A 20,300-nucleotide genomic window follows, 5' to 3' on the forward strand; every position below is an offset into this window, starting at 1 on the left:
TGACTCACTTTTACTTGAGTCATTTTCTATTAAAAAAGGTATCGTTGCTTTTACTCAAGTATGACAATTGGATACTTTTTCCATCACTGAATGTGTTATTATATATAATGGCACACACTCACCTGAGCACGATCAATTCTGTAAAATCGATCTGCAGTTGTGGCTAGAAGGAAGACAAGACGGGAAAAAAATGAAACGTATAAAAAGTATGAGGTTTATTGAGTAAATAATATGAACATTGGCGTGTACGCATACACACACACACACACACACACACAGTGTTCTAATGAGGCCAGAAAGGGCTGGTAACTGTGCAGGAGCTTAATCAAAGCGTTGACCTGATTACAACCAGCTCCAAAGCGCACCATGCCTTTGCCACATGTTGTTAAATGAAGGAAAAGATGGGTAACCTGCATAATGAAAACAGAACAAGTGGGAGGATAGGGACACATAATTGGCCCAGTGACTTGGGGACATTACAAGGAGAGTCAAAGGGTTCTGGTAGTGGATGTAATTCTAGATGAGACAAAATGACAAAAGATTTACTAACCATGTCCTTAGGCAATGAACAGTGGACAAACCCTACTGCAAATCAAGTAAGTTATGATAAACCCATTGCCTTTTCAAAAGACACATTCAGTTCGCAGGGTGTTAGGGGACTGTACCGATCATCTCACACTGTCGCCTGCCAACTAGTTACAAACAGATTCACAGGAGACCGGATATCATCATATGTAAATAGAATTGTATGTGCTCTTCAAAAGAAAATCAAACACACTCTTTAAAGACTCATGAGTATGGACAACACTGCATCTCAGGGTAAAAACTAAGACAAGGGAAGTAGCGTGTGGGGGAAAACTTCTTCACATGGTTGTGGTCTAGCGATCAAGTACTTTCTACAGATGGTCATCTCCCGCCAGTCAGCAGAAATTCCACTAAACTAACTGTCTCACCCCTCTCCTCTCCATCCAGCCGCCAGCCCCGTACTGTTGGACTGTACCAGTAATTAAGCTTCACGCTGCCATTCTGTCTGAGGAAGTGGAAGTGAGCTCTTCCCTAGCCCAGTGGGAGCAGACTCAAAGGAGGTGTGCTCTGGAATTAAGTCGATCTGCCAGGCTTCTTCCTCTCTACTCAAAAGATGCCAAGAAAAAGACCCCTCTGTCCTCCACAGACGCTGCAAATTCAATTTCTGCCAGTTTCACTGGGCAGAATAACCCAACTTAAATTAAAAAATTTAAAAAACTATATGCTTAAGAACATCTCACAGACAAGCACATGAAGTTTGCCCAGAAGATTAGATTAGTTGAAGGTTTTTAAAGGCAGGTCTGTGTACTGCATGTTTCTCAGCTTCTCCTACATATCTGGGAAGGTGTTCATTCTTCATCCTTATCAGAATGTATCAAAAGTTATGATGTGGTCCCCCCCCCCGTCGTACTAATTAAATAATCAGTCATATCAGAACGCAGCTGGAATTCACTTGCTATGCCTCTAATCAAGAATTAGCCACGCTGTTTTGATGAGAGAGAGAAAACAATTATAATTTCTCCACACGAGACCTTTACAACTGTCTTTTTTTTTGGACTGAGCTTTAAGATTTGGGCTGTTTTATTACCAGTGAATAGAAGCTCATCTGTCCTGATTTCAATGGAGCAGCTATGGGATTTAATTAAGCTTTGAAAAGCTCAAGAACATTTTGGCCTGTAGATTCTAAATCCCTCCTTTCTCTACCAACTATCGCTAGTTAGTAAGTGAATTAACTTAGCATTCAAACAATGAATGCCTTCAGAGATCAGCTATCATATCAGTCCAGTGTGAGGAGATGGAAGATTTTGAGTTTCACTGCTGGTGGAGTGACTGATGAGCAGCAAGTGTACATCATCTATGTAAACTGTGTCATGTATGGCAATGCATAGCTATTCCTAGCAATGCACATAACATGTAATTCATTATACTGCAAAATGCATTTTTTCTCCTCATGGGAACTGTGGGCTGTCAGTGGAATAAACGATGGTTTGATAAAACTCAACAAGAAAAGTGTTGGATATACGTAAAAAGGGCCATGGATTCACAAGACATGCAGAATCACTGACAATTGTTACGGTACTACAGATTATTGACAGAATGATGATAAACTGTATGCTTAAGAATATCTCACAGGCAAGCATTGAAGTCTGCCCAGAGGATTCCCTTTTCTGCTATGCAACAGAGCAGAAACATTCAAAGTAAATCAGTGACAGTATTATTGAATTGATTTCTGTATCTTTGCACGAGAGCTGTTGATCTAAATTAATGTTAATGTGGAGCTCGGCTAAATTGAATTGGCAGAGCCTAATTCACACAGAAACACAGCACAGCTGCGTTCAATTCTGTTCTGTAGGTTGATCTACCTAGCTTCAGTTCTTCAAAACAATAACCGAAAACAAATGTTAAAATTATCCTCAAAACCTGCGTTTTGAACATTAACTCAATCTATGCTGTGCATATTTGCTTGTAATGTAAATGTGAATCTTTATCCTGCAGAAGAAATGCACTGACGCACCAATCGTAAGGTCATAAAACAGCACTGTTCTATCATATTAAGTCTACCTTGACAAAACATGAAATTCTGTGGTGAATGAACCAAGAAAACAGTGACCTGTAAGAGATGGGAGGCTCCCACTTGCAATGATCAGATTATGTCAAGCGCTCTCTCTTAAAACGCCGAAGATAGACGGGGGACTAAAAAGAGGAGGCACAAGAGGAATACTTCACTATAGAAAGTGTAAGGAATCAATAGCAGCGCTCCTTATAAGAAGTGGTACTTACAGTCCAAGAAGCACCACTTTGGCGAAAGCTTCTGCGAGGAAAGGGTCTTTGATTTAGCTCCATCATCCTCCTGAGAAAGAAATGGGACCAATGAGATTAGTTCCACAACAGCCTGCTCTATAGACTAAACATAAATGAGACTGGAAGGCCTTGACTCTGTTTTGTCCAACTTACTGGTCCATTGAAAAAAAAACAGAGGACTCAAATAATAAAAACCTTTTCTGCTGGATGTAGGGCAAGATTTACAGGCCCTGAGTCTTGTGTTCAGACAGGCTTTTTGAAATGAAAAGTACTTTTCTGGGCAGTGAGTTCACTGAAAGGGTCCAGCATATTAACCCCTCCCCTACTCTTTCATATAGAGTTCCATGAGTTTAAGAGGGCAGGTGTTTTCCCTCCTCAGTCACAGAATCCTTGGTCCGAAGACCAACAATTCTTTCCTTGGTCACTGTTCTGTGCATTGGCTGAACTGTCCTTAACCCAAGCTTTTCTAAAAAAGGTACCATAGTCCAGTGACCTTATGCAATGAGTTACATTGACATAATCCTCTTCAGAACTTGATCTTGAAGGTAAGTGAATGTTTAGAGGAAAATGGGCTGAGGCAAGCCACAAAAGGACTTTTGTCTATTCAATGTTCAGACTTAAAGAGGCCTGTTGGAATGTGACGACAACAACATAAGTCATTTCTAGGGCCATGCCTTGGACAGGAAAACTCCAGGCCCAAGTTACAGTTATAGGCTAAAACTAGGGCTGAGAGTTTTTCCTGATCAGTTGAACTGTGGTCAGGAAAACCAACTACTGATTTCCCATCTGAAGGTAAACTTGACCAGTCCATCTAACTTCCAAGGGGAACCGGAGGATAACAGTGTACAGAATGTTATGACACATGCACTGAGGAACTACGCTGAAAGATCATGCTTAGCATAGAGCACAAATACTAGATACCACCTACAAGAAAAACACACACCTACACAAACAAACAAAGACAATCGTGGACACAAGGTATCCAATCTAAGGAACACCAGACTTTTCATGGTCTCGAACAGTGAACCCAAAACATGCAACCACCAAACGAGACAGTATCAACTAGTCCACTAACTGGTCTAGGTTGTAGTGCTCTCTTATATTTCAGCAAAAGTATTACTAACTGCAATAACATAGCCAAAGCAACCATAACTTCAGCAGTTTCTTAAACATTGGATTGCTTGCTGCGTACAAAAATCACAGGCAAACATATTCCTGATTACGATGTCTCTCATGCACACAGAAAGGGAGAGAGAGTAAACACTCACAATCACAACACATGTACAAACACATCTAAAACATGCTTCGGGGCACCGAGGAACAAGTAGAAAAACTCTTCCCAGAGGGACAAATCTGGGTTGGTTTGCATAGGGGAACAGGGCCACTACAGATAGACAAGAGGGGAAAAAGGGTCTCCTGAGTACTATTATTCAGCTATTCCCACTATGGAGACGGTTTGGCTAAGCTGTGAATAGGGATCTAAAGGAGGGCCAGGGTAGCTGGGAGGAGTGTGTGGTTATCACCGGAGACGGCCAGTCGCAGCATCTACCCTCAACCTCTCGCTCTCTGGGTAAGAGCGCGTGGTGAAATCACTTTGTAAAAGTGACATTTGAATATTGATGCCATACACCTTTGACGGATTGCATAGCTTGTTTGTTTTTAAGCCAACAAGGACCTACAGGACGTGAGCAGTATATTATTTTCTTGGGAGCCAAAAATAAGCAACGGAAGAGCTGATCAAAACACACAATTCCAAGTAAAACACCTAATGCAACCATGAGAAGTGTGGCTTCGGCGCTGTCTTTGTACCGTATGTGTCTGACGGTTATGCACAGGGAGGGACAGGTTTGACAAGTGTTTTCTTCGGACTTTAAGCCTACAGTACGTATCACGTACTCAAACAGTGTGTTCTCATAGAAAATAACATGGTGATGATAAAAGGCCTCATCCTTGTTTTTTGAATTAGATTATATTTGATGGTTATTGTTTGCTCCGTCTGTTTGTTTCCGTCTGTGTTTGCTCCGTCTGTGTTTGTTTCCGTCTGTGTTTGTTTCCGTCTGTGTTTGTTTCCGTCTGTGTTTGTTTCCGTCTGTGTTTGTTTCCGTCTGTGTTTGCTCAGTCTGTGTTTGTTTCCGTCTGTGTTTGTTTCCGTCTGTGTTTGTTTCCGTCTGTGTTTGTTTCCGTCTGTGTTTGTTTCCGTCTGTGTTTGTATCCGTCTGTGTTTGTTTCCGTCTGTGTTTGTTTCCGTCTGTGTTTGTTTCCGTCTGTGTTTGTTTCCGTCTGTGTTTGTTTCAGTCTGTGTTTGCTCCGTCTGTGTTTGTTTCCGTCTGTGTTTGTTTCCGTCTGTGTTTGTTTCCGTCTGTGTTTGCTCCGTCTGTGTTTGTTTCCGTCTGTGTTTGTTTCCGTCTGTGTTTGTTTCCGTCTGTGTTTGTTTCCGTCTGTGTTTGTTTCCGTCTGTGTTTGCTCAGTCTGTGAAAGTCGCTCCGGATAAGAGCGTCTGCTAAATGACTAAAATGTCCATGTAAAATGTATTCTGTGATCTGAAAGGTCGTTTTTTTAATTAGGGGAATGTTTCCTTTTCAGACTTGTTCCTTTCCATGCCACAGACTCCCATGCCCTGTCTCGTTTTACCAACCTGAAGCACCAGTCGTTTGAAGGAGGGATGAATGGAGATGAAGTCCTGTGGAATAGCCCCAAAAACACTGTAATCCCGCAAATGGAGACTCTCCTTCCTGTCTAATGCCCCTACCTAAAATAAGTCGCCACATGCGGATAGGAAAATAAGCATCTCGTCTCGAAGCTACTATAATGACTGGTTTTGGATTGCAGAAAATGGGTTGAATGTAGTGGGAGAAGCATCCCCCCTCAATTTATGCAGCCTTGTTGTGTGCTATGAGTACTACTTTATTGTTTGGTGATCATATGTTTTTGAGAGTAACATATAATGAACGTGGATGATTACACATATTACAGAAGCAATTACCATTCTGCAACAGTATTTTAGTCATCAAGCCTCCATTAGTAGCAGATAAAACCTAAATATGATTTCAGCCTTTTCTTACGACGTAAGCTGATGAAAACAGCAACAAATGAGGGACAGCCGTTGAGGGATTGTCGTTCAAAATAAGGAGGAACATAATAATCAAATGATTGCAAAGAGGTGGTGCTGCTAATCGGCAACAAATTTCATGCACTATTTATTTCAATGGGTTTTGAGCCAAAAGGGACAGCGAGGTAGCTAGAGGGGCAAGGATGTCATTTTCTGGCAGAATTGCAGTCTCCCCCATTCACAAACAACCACACATGCAATCCTTTCCCATCCTAAAGACAGGTTTGGGCTTGTCTGTCCAGATGAGCCACCGTAGACCAGCCTAATCGCTCTCGACATCAGCAAGTTCCTTCCTCCTCTTCTAACCTACTCTCTTCCTTCATCTCTTGCACCATCACAACTTCATCAGAATTATTTCCCACATCCTCTTATGGTATTAGCTCAGTCCTACCCCCTTTTGTCTTTTTCTACTCTCTGCCTGTATTGTCCTCCATTACAGACATTTCTGAGTCCTCCCAGCTCCTTTGTCTTTATGTTCTCTGCCCCCCCCGGCTTGTTCTTTCCTGTCATTCATCAGCTTTACCCCTCTCCTTTACCCAGAGTTCCATCTACCTCATCAACCCAGACTCTCTCCTCTGTCCCCTTCTCGCTGCCCCCCACCCCCTCCTTCCTTAATTTCTCACCTCTTGGAGCCTCTCGATGTGGGAGCGACATGTTTCCAGGTCACTGTCACCCGGGACAACGATAAGTCCCAGTGGGATAGCTGTGGGGAGAGATGAGAGACAACATGCTGTAAAACACTGCTGCAGGCGCCCAGGGATCGAGCCATGAAAAACCATTCTACAGCTAGGTCCACAGGTAGCTCATAGACACAAGCTACAAGAGACGGATTGTGTCCTTTTATCAACTCAAACCCAGAATAGTTTGGGGGAAGTTCCTTTTGTTGGCAATAGATCAAAGATATTTTAGACTAGGGCTTCCTGGATGTGTTTCATAGAGTGCCACGCAAAGTCCAATGCACTTAGTGAATTCAAACCCCTTTGAAACGGCTGTCAAAGTAGACGAAGTATGTAAACCAAATAGCAATACAAAACAATAAGAGGAAAAATTCTCTAAATTTGATGTCTGCAAGAGGACAAACTGTCTGGTGACATGTTTGTGATTCATTCCCATGCCCATTGATTTGTGCTAAACTAGAGACAGGCAATTAGGGCTAAAGTACAACTGGGCAGCAGTTGAGAGAGCAGATACACTGTGTATCAGGGAGTGCATCAAAACCACATTATGTGATCATGAATGTCCGCTTTTCACAGGGCCTTCTTTAGCGGTAAGAACAGAAGTGAAAGACTCGTGGACTATCAGGCTGAGATTTGTGAATTGAAAAAGTGGCACTGAGCAGCAAGTTTTACAGGCGGAAAGAGGGAAAAGCAGGCAGATTTCTCCACCGAGGAATGTGCTGTTGCCTAGCAACCCTGGAACAGTCTGTCTCCAATTCAATTCGGCTTCTTCTTCTCCCCCCTTCTGCTTTCCTCACTCTGCAACAGTGAGGTTGTCTAAGCTCTTTATAGGTGTCAGGCAACCGAGACAACTGCCTAACGTGGTAGCAGCCGCGTGCTATATTTTGACATCAGCGACGAGAGCATAGAGTATTAACCTCAGCTATGACAGCTAACATCATTTGTACCTCAAGATCCATGTGAAACATCGGGGGCCTAACTTGATTCAGCCAGAGAGAGTCGGAGTGTGATGTCCAGAATGAAGCTAAACTATGTGCAAATTGAATGACAGAATGATTGTTCACTTTAGCCTATCAAAAACAGCCTTGGAATTCTCTTGTAATGTCAGCAAGCATGAGGGTGCATTATGTACAAAGTACGTTATTGGACCACCGTATGACAGTTTCATATGGACATTGAATGTATTTCTAGACTAGTTAAAGTGTACTTCAGGTTTAAAAGCACATCTTTTCTTTTAGTTGCATGTTCTGACATCTAGTGGTGGAAAACAAAGAGTAAACTACTTTCAGCGTTCCGTGAACAGAATGGTATGTACTCTTAGAAAACTGTCCTGACCTCCACCAATTATGCCTGAGAATCAAAACCTACTGGGAGATTTTCCGCCCGGTATTATAATTGCTAGCCCCGAACCTCCACTCAGGAACTTCTGCGAGTTTACATTCGGTTTCACTACATGAATTCCACAGCGGTCATCGGGATGGAAATACGAGGCTATATAATTGCAAGAGTTCAGTAAGAACTGAATACATTCATCATACTTTCTTATTTCACATACTTCTTTGGAGATATCCAACAACAAGGTCGGTCCACAGCAGCTGGGTTTTGTGCCATTAGAAACAGCCCCAAACAGCGTCACTTGCATATCAGAGTTACATAACTTGGGGCCAGTTAATTGTTGCGGATGTGTTTGAAGAGGATTATCATATACAACTTCAGTACCGCCTAACTTCCTGAACAACAGCCTTCAAAAGTCTAGTCCAAACAAATGCTGCCCACTGTTTTTGTTTTGTTTTAAGACAAAACAAACAAACTTTGTTTTAAGAAGGAAAGACCTAACAAACAGTCTAAGACAGTGTCTGGAATAGTTAGGTTTGTGCATGAGGATGCGAATGTGAGAACAATTAAGAGGGGGGGGGGGCTCTAGCTGTGCTATGGAGGTGATTATGGAGGTGATTACCGCGTCGGCCCCTGGGCCTCCATTAGAGACAGTAATGGGTAGCTACCTCATTATCGCCTCACAGTCATACTAGCCAAAGTCACATGCAGGGAGGCCCACACTGATAAACTCATAGCAATTGAGCGGCCTGACGGGGATGGGAGGAGGGTTTCAAGGTGGACGGATAGCAAAACCTGGAGCCAACACCCGCTTCCCCCTCCAGGAGGAGCCAGGAAGGGAGAAAATGAAAGAGTTCCATCTCTGTGGGGTTTCTGCTAAGTACCATATAAATCAAAAGGGACTTCCTTTTCCTTTGTATTTAGCGAGGCTAGTTGATGGCGGCATCCTTAAAAGGGGTGATCAAGAGCCTGGTGTGTCTTTCCAAATGAAATATATTTGTGCTAACCTACGTTTGTCAGTGACAGAGTCTATGCAGTCGCTGTGTAGATTTAGAGTCCATTTCACTAACGAGAAGTGATAAACACTCTTGCTGACAGTTCAGCAAGGGGCGGATTGAGACTCAGGAAATGGATGCCTTTCCTACACACTTCTCAGTAGTTGCTATTCAGACTTACTTTATACAGGTGCGTAAACAGGCTTTGCGGGCGTGGTTCCCTTGCGCGCGCTCAATACATTTCATTCAGCCGCTGAAAACCCTCCCACTTGCTGGCCAACAGATTTTCTCGTAGAGTTTTCCTTCAATAGGCTTTTCAGCACATCTATCTTAAGCCATCCCTTTAAATACGGTGTACCTTTAAGTTCTAATTTTGTCAGACTCACTAGAATATAAATATATGCATATTCATCTCTGTTTCAGTAGATTATTTAGGTTTAGGAAAGTATTTATGAATCCTAAAAAACAGGATTGGAGAGCCTTTACGCATGAAAGAAAGAAAACACTGGTTTGATAAATTCTGAACATTGCCACATTTAGTTATTTAATCCATTGTGATGTTGGAAGATTAGTGTTCATAGAATTACAATAGGGAGAATAGTGTAGGATATACCCTTGTCTATTGCCCACACTAACTATGGAACTGTGTGATGACACAGCCAAGTATTGCGCCACATGTCGGGTTCAAACGGCTTGGTCTGCGATCCGCTCCATAACGATTTAATTGGCATACTTTTCTTTTTTTTACATGATCAAATGTTACTAATGATCCTCTGTAACAACCACATGGCTGTGACATCATTTACAGAGGAAGCAGATGAAAGTAAACGAAACAACGTAAATAAATGGAATGATAATGTAGGCCCTACCAGCTGAAGGGAACTATTTGGCAGTTAAAATATGTGTGGTTTTCAGGTCTACTGACGGTCGATTATGATAGTGGCTAATATTTAACATGATAAATAATAGGAAATAATTAAGACACTAGCGCGTGCCCATCCCTGCACGTTAAAAGGCAGTACAATTAAAATTAGGCATAATGTCACAGCATTTCATAAACTTTACCGTGGGAAAGTTGATATGCTTCCGTTTTCTTCCATATGACAGGCTTCACATTTGTCTCCAGCGATTATAAGGTCAAATAGTTCTAAAACAAGTGTCATTTATATTTACAATTCCCTTATCCAAATTGATTACTCCTTTATCTAGCACTCATCAATTTGTCAATTACAGTGCATGGAGAATGGTATTATTTCTAGTGGGAAAAAATGAAGTAAATGCTTTTTCCACTTGGAACTGGTAGAATTATTAGGAAATTAGATCAGAATATGCCGTATCTGTTGACACACCACTGTCACACCTTAATTAATTCAATCTCCACCCCAAACAAATAGCAGGGAAATAGCATGCTTTTCTCATGCTTAAATTCAAGGTCAGAATACACGTAGAGAGAAACGTGCATAAAAAGGGAATCGGCCCCTAAAATGGCACAAGGACACGTGTAGTATATCTTCAACTGGCTCAGTTCCCTTGCAGTGCATATGTCCAGGATTTAACTCTCCAAAACAAGCCTTCCATTTTGAAATTCACCTGCACGGCAATAAACACAACTAAAATGTGTAGACTACAGAGTTCTACATCACTGAAAACAGCTCTGGCTCGCAGTAACATCCCTGCATGAAGCTGTACTCATGGGCCTGCTGCATTTCTCCTTGAACAGGCTGGTGGACACCTGAAGGATGATGGAGTTACAGTGCATTAGATAGAGATGGAATACTCACAGGCTTCTTTGAGTTTCTCCTTGTCGTAATGTAGGTTCTCATAGTCGTGCATGCTAATACGGTTCACCCGGATCCTTAACCTCTCTGGGAAGGGCTGCTGGCTGAGGAAGACAACAGAAGAAGCATAGCCATTTGGGTACCATCTCGCAAAAATTGGAATTACGCTGAACTAAAATATAAGCGCAACACTTTCAAAGATTTTACTGAGTTATAGTTCATATAAGGAAATCAGTCAATTGAAATACATTTATTAGGCCCTAATCTACGGATTTCACATGACTGAGAATACAGATATGCATCTGTTGTTCACAGATACCTTTATAAAAAAAGGTATGGGCATGGGTCAGAAAACAGTCAGCATCTGGTGTGACCACCACTTGCCTCATGCAGTGCAACACATCTCCTTTGCATAGAGTTGATCAGACTGTAGATTGTGACCTGTAGAACGTTGTCAGACTCCTCTTCAATGGCTGTGCGAAGTTTCTGGATATTGGCGGGAAATGGAACATGCTGTCGTACACATCGATCCACAGCATGCTCGATGGGTGACATTTGTGTTGAGTATGCAGGCCATGGAAGAACTGGGAAGAACTTTCCAGCTTCCAAGAATTGTGCACAGACATGGGACCGTGCATTATCAGGCTGAAACATGAGGTGATGGCGGTGGATGATTGGTACGACAATGGGCCTCAGGATCTCGTCACGGTATCTCTGTGCATTCAAATGACCATCGATAAAACGCAATTGTGTTCGTTGTCCATGGCTGATGCCTTCCCATACCATAACCCTACCGGTCACCATGGGGCACTCTGTTCACAACGTTGACATCAGCAAACCACTTGCCCGGATGTGGAGGTCCTGGGCTGGCGTGGTTACACGTGGTCTGCGGTGGTGAGGCCAGTTGGACTTACTGCCAAATTCTCTAAAATCATATTGGAGGAGGCTTATGGTAGAGAAATGAACATTAAATTCTCTGGCAACAGCTCTGATGGACATTCCTGCCATCAGCATGCCAAATGCATGTTCCCTCAAAACTTGAGATATCTGTGGCATTGTGCTGTGTGACAAAACTGCGTGGCTTTTTATTGTCCCCAGCACAGGGTGCACCTGTGTAATGATCATGCTGTTTAATCAGCTTCTTGATATAATACACCCGGATGGATTATCTTGGCAAAGGAGAAATGCCCACTAACAGGAATATAAACAAATGTGCGCACAAATGTGTGCATAGAGTATGGCATATTTCTGGGATCTATTTCAGCTCATGAAACATGGGGCCAACAATTGACATGTTGCGTTTGTATCTTTGTTCAGTGTACATATTTGTAGGAACTCTGAGTTTCAAACAACCAAATCATGTCAAATTGACACACAAGAAAGATTATTCCATAACCTATGCTTGATTTCAATACACCGTTAAACTGTACATAATCAGTTACTTTCCATATTCATTTCTAACTTAGTAAACTATTTGGGAGTTGGAAACATCTCGGCTGAGAGATACAAAATAAATAAATATGGAAATAAATGACGGTATAAGTTTAATGAACGGCTGTCACCCGGGAAGAGCATTAACACAAGCTGATGACAGGGGATCAACCTCCAACCACAACACTCTGACAACCTGGGCTCACATGCACAGCAGCCTGAGAGAAGCCAGAGGTGTTCAACGCTGCTTTCCCCCCTTCCGTTTGTCATCGCGATGGCTTCAAGGATGATTATATATTCATGAAAACAGTTGTGATCTGTGACGAATGTGACCTGTTCGCAGTGTGTGGGAGATTCAAAAACAATGTTGCGACTATAGCTTACCATTCTGTTCAAGGACAATAGACACCTGACAACAACAACACAAGTCGTATATGTTTCTTACTGCAGTATGTTGCAAAACAGTTGGCAGGACAACATCTAATTTTTTTAACCTTTATTTAACCAGGTAGGCAAGTTGAGAACAAGTTCTCATTTACAATTGCGACCTGGCCAAGATAAAGCAAAGCAGTTCGACAGATACAACGACACAGAGTTACACATGGAGTAAAACAAACATACAGTCAATAATACAGTATAAACAAGTCTATATACAATGTGAGCAAATGAGGTGAGAAGGGAGGTAAAGGCAAAAAAGGCCATGGTGGCAAAGTAAATACAATATAGCAAGTAAAACACTGGAATGGTAGTTTTGCAATGGAAGAATGTGCAAAGTAGAAATAAAAATAATGGGGTGCAAAGGAGCAAAATAAATAAATAAATAAAAATTAAATACAGTTGGGAAAGAGGTAGTTGTTTGGGCTAAATTATAGGTGGGCTATGTACAGGTGCAGTAATCTGTGAGCTGCTCTGACAGTTGGTGCTTAAAGCTAGTGAGGGAGATAAGTGTTTCCAGTTTCAGAGATTTTTGTAGTTCGTTCCAGTCATTGGCAGCAGAGAACTGGAAGGAGAGGCGGCCAAAGAAAGAATTGGTTTTGGGGGTGACTAGAGAGATATACCTGCTGGAGCGTGTGCTACAGGTGGGAGATGCTATGGTGACCAGCGAGCTGAGATAAGGGGGGACTTTACCTAGCAGGGTCTTGTAGATGACATGGAGCCAGTGGGTTTGGCGACGAGTATGAAGCGAGGGCCAGCCAACAAGAGCGTACAGGTCGCAATGGTGGGTAGTATATGGGGCTTTGGTGACAAAACGGATTGCACTGTGATAGACTGCATCCAATTTGTTGAGTAGGGTATTGGAGGCTATTTTGTAAATGACATCGCCAAAGTCGAGGATTGGTAGGATGGTCAGTTTTACAAGGGTATGTTTGGCAGCATGAGTGAAGGATGCTTTGTTGCGAAATAGGAAGCCAAATCTAGATTTAACTTTGGATTGGAGATGTTTGATATGGGTCTGGAAGGAGAGTTTACAGTCTAACCAGACACCTAAGTATTTGTAGTTGTCCACGTATTCTAAGTCAGAGCCGTCCAGAGTAGTGATGTTGGACAGGCGGTTAGGTGCAGGTAGCGATCGGTTGAAGAGCATGCATTTAGTTTTACTTGTATTTAAGAGCAATTGGAGGCCACGGAAGGAGAGTTGTATGGCATTGAAGCTTGCCTGGAGGGTTGTTAACACAGTGTCCAAAGAAGGGCCGGAAGTATACAGAATGGTGTCGTCTGCATAGAGGTGGATCAGAGACTCACCAGCAGCAAGAGCGACCTCATTGATGTATACAGAGAAGAGAGTCGGTCCAAGAATTGAACCCTGTGGCACCCCCATAGAGACTGCCAGAGGTCCGGACAGCAGACCCTCCGATTTGACACACTGAACTCTATCAGAGAAGTAGTTGGTGAACCAGGCGAGGCAATCATTTGAGAAACCAAGGCTGTCGAGTCTGCCGATGAGGATGTGGTGATTGACAGAGTCGAAAGCCTTGGCCAGATCAATGAATACGGCTGCACAGTAATGTTTCTTATCGATGGCGGTTAAGATATCGTTTAGGACCTTGAGCGTGGCTGAGGTGCACCCATGACCAGCTCTGAAACCAGATTGCATAGCAGAGAAGGTATGGTGAGATTCGAAATGGTCGGTAATCTGTTTGTTGACTTGGCTTTCGAAGACCTTAGAAAGGCACGGTAGGATAGATATAGGTCTGTAGCAGTTTGGGTCAAGAGTGTCCCCCCTTTTGAAGAGGGGGATGACCGCAGCTGCTTTCCAATCTTTGGGAATCTCAGACGACACGAAAGAGAGATTGAACAGGCTAGTAATAGGGGTGGCAACAATTTCGTCAGATAATTTTAGAAAGAAAGGGTCCAGATTGTCTAGCCCGGCTGATTTGTAGGGGTCCAGATTTTGCAGCTCTTTCAGAACATCAGCTGAATGGATTTGGGAGAAGGAGAAATGGGGAAGGCTTGGGCGAGTTGCTGTTGGGGGTGCAGTGCTGTTGACCGGGATAGGAGTAGCCAGGTGGAAAGCATGGCCAGCCGTAGAAAAATGCTTATTGAAATTCTCAATTATGGTGGATTTATCAGTGGTGACAGTGTTTCCTATCTTCAGTGCAGTGGGCAGCTGGGAGGAGGTGTTCTTATTCTCCATGGACCTTACAGTGTCCCAGAACTTTTTTGAGTTAGTGTTGCAGGAAGCAAATTTCTGCTTGAAAAAGCTAGCCTTGACTTTTCTAACTGCCTGTGTATAATGGTTTCTAGCTTCCCTGAACAGCTGCATATCACGGGGGCTGTTCGATGCTAATGCAGAACGCCATAGGATGTTTTTGTGTTGGTTAAGGGCAGTCAGGTCTGGGGAGAACCAAGGGCTATATCTGTTCCTGGTTCTAAATTTCTTGAATGGGGCATGTTTATTTAAGATGGTTAGGAAGGCATTTTTTTAAATATCCAGGCATCCTCTACTGACGGGATGAGATCAATATCCTTCCAGGATACCCCGGCCAGGTCGATTAGAAAGGCCTGCTCGCAGAAGTGTTTCAGGGAGCGTTTTACAGTGATGAGTGGAGGTCGTTTGACCGCTGACCCATTACAGATGCAGGCAATGAGGCAGTGATCGCTGAGATCTTGGTTGAAGACAGCAGAGGTGTATTTAGAGGGGAAGTTGGTTAGGATGATATCTATGAGGGTGCCCGTCTTTAAGGCTTTGGGGAGGTACCTGGTAGGTTCATTGATAATTTGTGTGAGATTGAGGGCATCAAGTTTAGATTGTAGGATGGCTGGGGTGTTAAGCATGTTCCAGTTTAGGTCGCCTAGCAGCACGAACTCTGAAGATAGATGGGGGGCAATCAGTTCACATATGGTGTCCAGAGCACAGCTGGGGGCAGAGGGTGGTCTATAGCAGGCGGCAACGGTGAGAGACTCGTTTTTAGAGAGGTGGATTTTTAAAAGTAGAAGTTCAAATTGTTTGGGTACAGACCTGGATAGTAGGACAGAACTCTGCAGGCTATCTTTGCAGTAGATTGCAACACCGCCCCCTTTGGCAGTTCTATCTTGTCTGAAAATGTTGTAGTTTGGAATTAAAATTTCTGAATTTTTGGTGGTCTACCTAAGCCAGGATTCAGACACAGCTAGAACATCCGGGTTGGCAGAGTGTGCTAAAGCAGTGAATAGAACAAACTTAGGGAGGAGGCTTCTAATGTTAACATGCATGAAACCAAGGCTATTACGGTTACAGAAGTCGTCAAAAGAGAGCGCCTGGGGAATAGGAGTGGAGCTAGGCACTGCAGGGCCTGGATTCACCTCTACATCGCCAGAGGAACATAGGAGGAGTAGAATAAGGGTACGGCTAAAAGCTATGAGAATTGGTCGTCTAGAACGTCTGGAACATAGAGTAAAAGGAGGTTTCTGGGGGCGGTAAAATAGCATCAAGGTATAATGTACAGACAAAGGTATGGTAGTATGTGAATACAGTGGAGGTAAACCTAGGTATTGAGTGATGAAGAGAGAGATATTGTCTCTAGAAACATCATTGAAACCAGGAGATGTCATTGCATGTGTGGGTGGTGGAACTAATAGGTTGGATAAGGTATAGTGAGCAGGACTAGAGGCTCTACAGTGAAATAAGCCAATAAACACTAACCAGAACAGCAATGGACAAGACATATTGACATTAAGGAGAGGCATGCTTAGTCGAGTGATCAAAAGGGTCCAGTGAGTGGAGAGGTTGGTTGGGGGTCACGGCGATTTAGACAGCTAGCCAGGCCATTGGTAGCAAGCTAGCATAGGATGGAGGTCTGTTGTTAGCCACCTCTTGCGTTCCGTCAGTAGATTAGTGGGGTTCCGTGTGGTAGAGGGGATTAATCCAAATCACACAACAACAACAAAAATATAAACAATAGATATAGTTATAGAGGCCCAAGAAGAAAACATAATAATAATAAAAATAAATAAATTGTCCGATTGTCTATTCAGATAGCAGCCGGTAAGACAGCTAACGGTTAGCAGGCTGCAGATGGGCGTTCAGGTAACGTCGCGACGGAGGAGCCAGCCGGATCTCCTTCGGGTAGATAACGTCGGCAGTCCAGTTGTGAAGGCCCGGTGGGGCTCCGCGTAGGCAGTAAAACGGGTCCGGATAGGTGACTGCAGCCCAGGAGTGATTGATGGAACTCAGGAGTGATTGACAGAGCTGGCTAGCTCCGGAATAATTGATGTTTGCTCCGGAATCGACGAAGGCCGATAGTCACACGGATAGCAGCTAGCTAGCTGTGAGATCCGGGTATGAATGTCCAGAGAGCAGTCGAAATCCAGGGACATGGAGAGAAAAATTGGTCCGGTATGTTCCGTTCCGAGCCGCGCTGCGCCGTACAGAACTGGCGATAGATTTTCGAGCTAAAGGATAGCTGATGACCACAAACCATGGTTAGCTGAATACTAACGATTTGCCAGTAAAGAAGCTAACTAGCTTCTGAACTAGCTTCTGATTAGCTTCTGGATTAGCTTCTGGATGGTTTCAGGCTAGCTTCTTGGAGTTTCTGGCTAGCTTCTTGGAGGATTACAGATTTGAGGTAAATAATACTTTTTTATAAATATAAATTGGTGAGGCGGGTTGCAGGAGAGTGTTTTGAAGATGAGTTGATGGAAAATAAAAATAAAATGTATGTGAAAAAAGTTGTAAATATATATATATACAGGACACGACAAGACGAGGACAAAAGACGTCTGAACTGCTATGCCACCTTGGAGAGATCGGGGTAATGTCGGGGTATGATCGCAAAAAATGTAATCAGTGTAGAAGTGAATACAGCTGGGTCATTTGCATCTTATCATTCTTACTTTCTGTCCAAATGCCTGGTGTTTTGCTTCACAGAAGGTCGGGCCATTCTAACCAACTTTGCAAAAAGGAAGAACGGTATCACAAATAATGTTTTGGACGACCATGTCTTTAATCTCAGCTAAAACAGGCTTCTGTAAACACAATCATTGAATTAGTCCCCCCTCCCCGCCGACATTTCAATCCTGTACACGGAGGACTCATAATTCCCCTCCGTCAGCAAGTCAACACATTGTCGCGAGACATCAGAATCAGCGAAGTATGAAATTAGCAAAAAAAACATTACAACAGGTTTGACAAAAGGTAACGCAATTACCATGTAAATCAATAGGGCGGTTCATTCTGATAATACATCTGATTTTCAGCCTGTAGACAGACAGACTGATATGACGAAGACTACTGATGGAGAGAAAAGGAAGATGCTAGCAAGGCCATGTTGACTTTGATGAATGTTTTTTTGTGTGTTTGTTTGTTTGTTTCCCCTCGTCGGCTTAGATTATTTTACATTCACAAGTCTTTGTCAGCGCTTCAACCACTCTTGCAAATGAATCCCACGGGCTAGCGTCGAGGACACCTGCGTGCCACACCCGCATGCCACTTAAAAATCACACAGCAAGAAATTGAAGAGCGACCTTCGGCTCGGTCGAGGACACTTGTGGAATGCATTACAATAACTTCCAACTCCACAAGAACCGTTATGACAACAGAGGCAACCTGCCGACAGCGCAAAAGACTAAACAAAGTACACTATCGAAAGTCTCCATAGCGGATTGATGTTAAGGATTCTGACCTTAACCTGGACTGTATTACTCACTCATTGAGCAGCGGAATAGATGTCCTCCTCTTTGCCTTCTGCACCATGTTCGCTTGGTTCCTCAGGGAGATACGGATGGTGGAGGGGGCTAGCTTGCACGGCTCCCCATCTACCTGCATGGGGATGGACTTGTAGGTGGTGAGGGTCACCTCTCTGCACTGGTTCAGCCGCTCACCATGACCTCCGACCTGCAGCGTGGCCTACAGCACCAGGGAGGACGAGACGATCATCCATCAGAGCAAGGTCACGACTAGGACAAAAAGAAACTGACTCATCCATTTCATTAAATCTACTAACTTATGTTTCTAACACACAGACAAATTCAAGTTGATAGGTGAATACCAGAGAGGTCATGGTGAAGCCGATAACTTCAATGCAGCCATCGTCATGCCGTTGTGGCTCAAAGTCATGGTGCTCGCTTGGGTTGCCCCATGGCATGGTACCAGCACAGTATCTAGTACACACATACACACATGGTTAGGTGCCTAACTTAGCCTACAGCCTCCATTACGACAGTGACAAAATTGTAACATGTCATATATAACATTGAGGCTGCTAACCTGGGAATGTTGAGGAACACCAGGCACTGCAGCTTCAGATCCTGAACCTTTGAGGTGAGGTCGGTGCCGTCGCACTACCGAGAGGAGACCGACAGACAGACAGACAGACAGACAGACAGACAGACAGACAGACAGACAGACAGACAGACAGACAGACAGACAGACAGACAGACAGACAGACAGACAGACAGACAGACAGACAGACAGACAGACAGACAGACAGACAGACAGACAGGCGTCTCCATTACTGTACACATACGCACTCAGATCATTCCCGGAAAAGCTCTCACATGGCCTTATAAAATGTACCCTTTGAAAGGTGCCACATTCTGACTGACTGACAGTGAAGAAGACATCTGTCAGTCTAATGAGATGTGATCCTTACAACCTACCTAATATACAAGCTCAGAATGGAGCCTCGGCTCTCAAACTGGGGTCAATTTTATTTCTGCACTAACTACTTTTACTATGAAGGGTGAAATTCCTGTTAACGGATTTAGATTTGAACTTGAACCCGTTGTGGAATGACGTCACACAATCTGAGCTGCAGCCAAGGTCCGTGTAATGGTCAGTTGAACTCACCACGACCTTGATGTGTTTGGCTAAGTCTTTGGAGCTGCCCATGAGGAAGTCCGAGAAGGCCGTCTGGTTAGAAGGAGCAACAGAGAATCAAGCTTGTAGATTATCAATAGAAAACATTGACACAACTAAAGCTATGGCCACAAATACAACAATTACTATCACTACAAAATGGTAAAAGTGATGATAATGGTGAGAAAATAGGATTTCTCCTGTTTAGAAAACACAACTGTACCCACCCCTGCATAGAACATCTTGTTCCGAAAGCGGCTGTTGAATTTCTCCGGGTTGGCCTCTGAGGAGCGTTGGTTATAGAAGGCATGATAGGTTGTGAGTAATTATGGCACAATGATTTGGCATACAGTAGATACACACAGCATCATTTGCTACTGTCGATGTGAGCCATCTATGGATAGCACAGATTTATCCCCAACAATGGCATTACATGGGTGGTCAACGTTAAGAGATCGATCGGAAATACAACCTCGAGACTCGTGGAATTCTAGTGTTACGTGTGCGTCGAAGCCGAGGCTGAAGTAGTTGTTGAAGACGTCGAGGGGGAGCTGCGGAAAAACAAAACCCGTACAAAGAAATGTGTTAATCCCAGACGCAATATCACCAATACATCACCAATACATCCGAAATCACAGTGTCAAATGTTGACATTTCAACACTAAACCGGAGTATACTGCTGAGCCCAACTCCATCCTCAGTCCTACGGTCTTCAGTCACCCCAGACTACCCTCACTGCCGTAAACATAAAAATAATAATAATAATACATCATGTTTGAGGTCGTAGAGCAACATTGTGCTTCTAGTTGATAAACTCTCTCAACTTTTAGAACTAACTAACCATTAAATAATGGAAAGGTCACTGAGGTA

General features: G+C 43.4%; 1 protein-coding gene across 16 annotated transcripts in view; it reads right to left on the minus strand.

The window, feature by feature from the left end:
• LOC112264172 (diacylglycerol kinase zeta) overlaps nt 1-20,300 on the minus strand; it is a 137,067-nt gene that overhangs the window by 23,724 nt on the left and 93,043 nt on the right. For 14 of the 16 annotated variants that reach the window (XM_042330816.1, XM_042330819.1, XM_042330821.1 and 11 more), the window contains 11 exons: nt 19,903-19,981; nt 19,658-19,713; nt 19,422-19,484; nt 18,840-18,913; nt 18,622-18,733; nt 18,280-18,479; nt 10,724-10,824; nt 6,559-6,638; nt 5,462-5,506; nt 2,806-2,875; nt 123-163 (listed from right to left, as the gene is read on the minus strand). In XM_042330816.1, coding sequence (XP_042186750.1) covers nt 123-163; nt 2,806-2,875; nt 5,462-5,506; nt 6,559-6,638; nt 10,724-10,824; nt 18,280-18,479; nt 18,622-18,733; nt 18,840-18,913; nt 19,422-19,484; nt 19,658-19,713; nt 19,903-19,981 — 921 coding nt within the window. The remainder of the gene's footprint in view (nt 1-122; nt 164-2,805; nt 2,876-5,461; nt 5,507-6,558; nt 6,639-10,723; nt 10,825-18,279; nt 18,480-18,621; nt 18,734-18,839; nt 18,914-19,421; nt 19,485-19,657; nt 19,714-19,902; nt 19,982-20,300) is intronic. The other 2 variants (XM_042330809.1, XM_042330815.1) reach the window with 1 other exon arrangement.

The sequence above is a fragment of the Oncorhynchus tshawytscha genome, linkage group LG12, assembly GCF_018296145.1.
Source record: "Oncorhynchus tshawytscha isolate Ot180627B linkage group LG12, Otsh_v2.0, whole genome shotgun sequence".
Classification (NCBI taxonomy): Eukaryota; Metazoa; Chordata; class Actinopteri; order Salmoniformes; family Salmonidae; genus Oncorhynchus; species Oncorhynchus tshawytscha.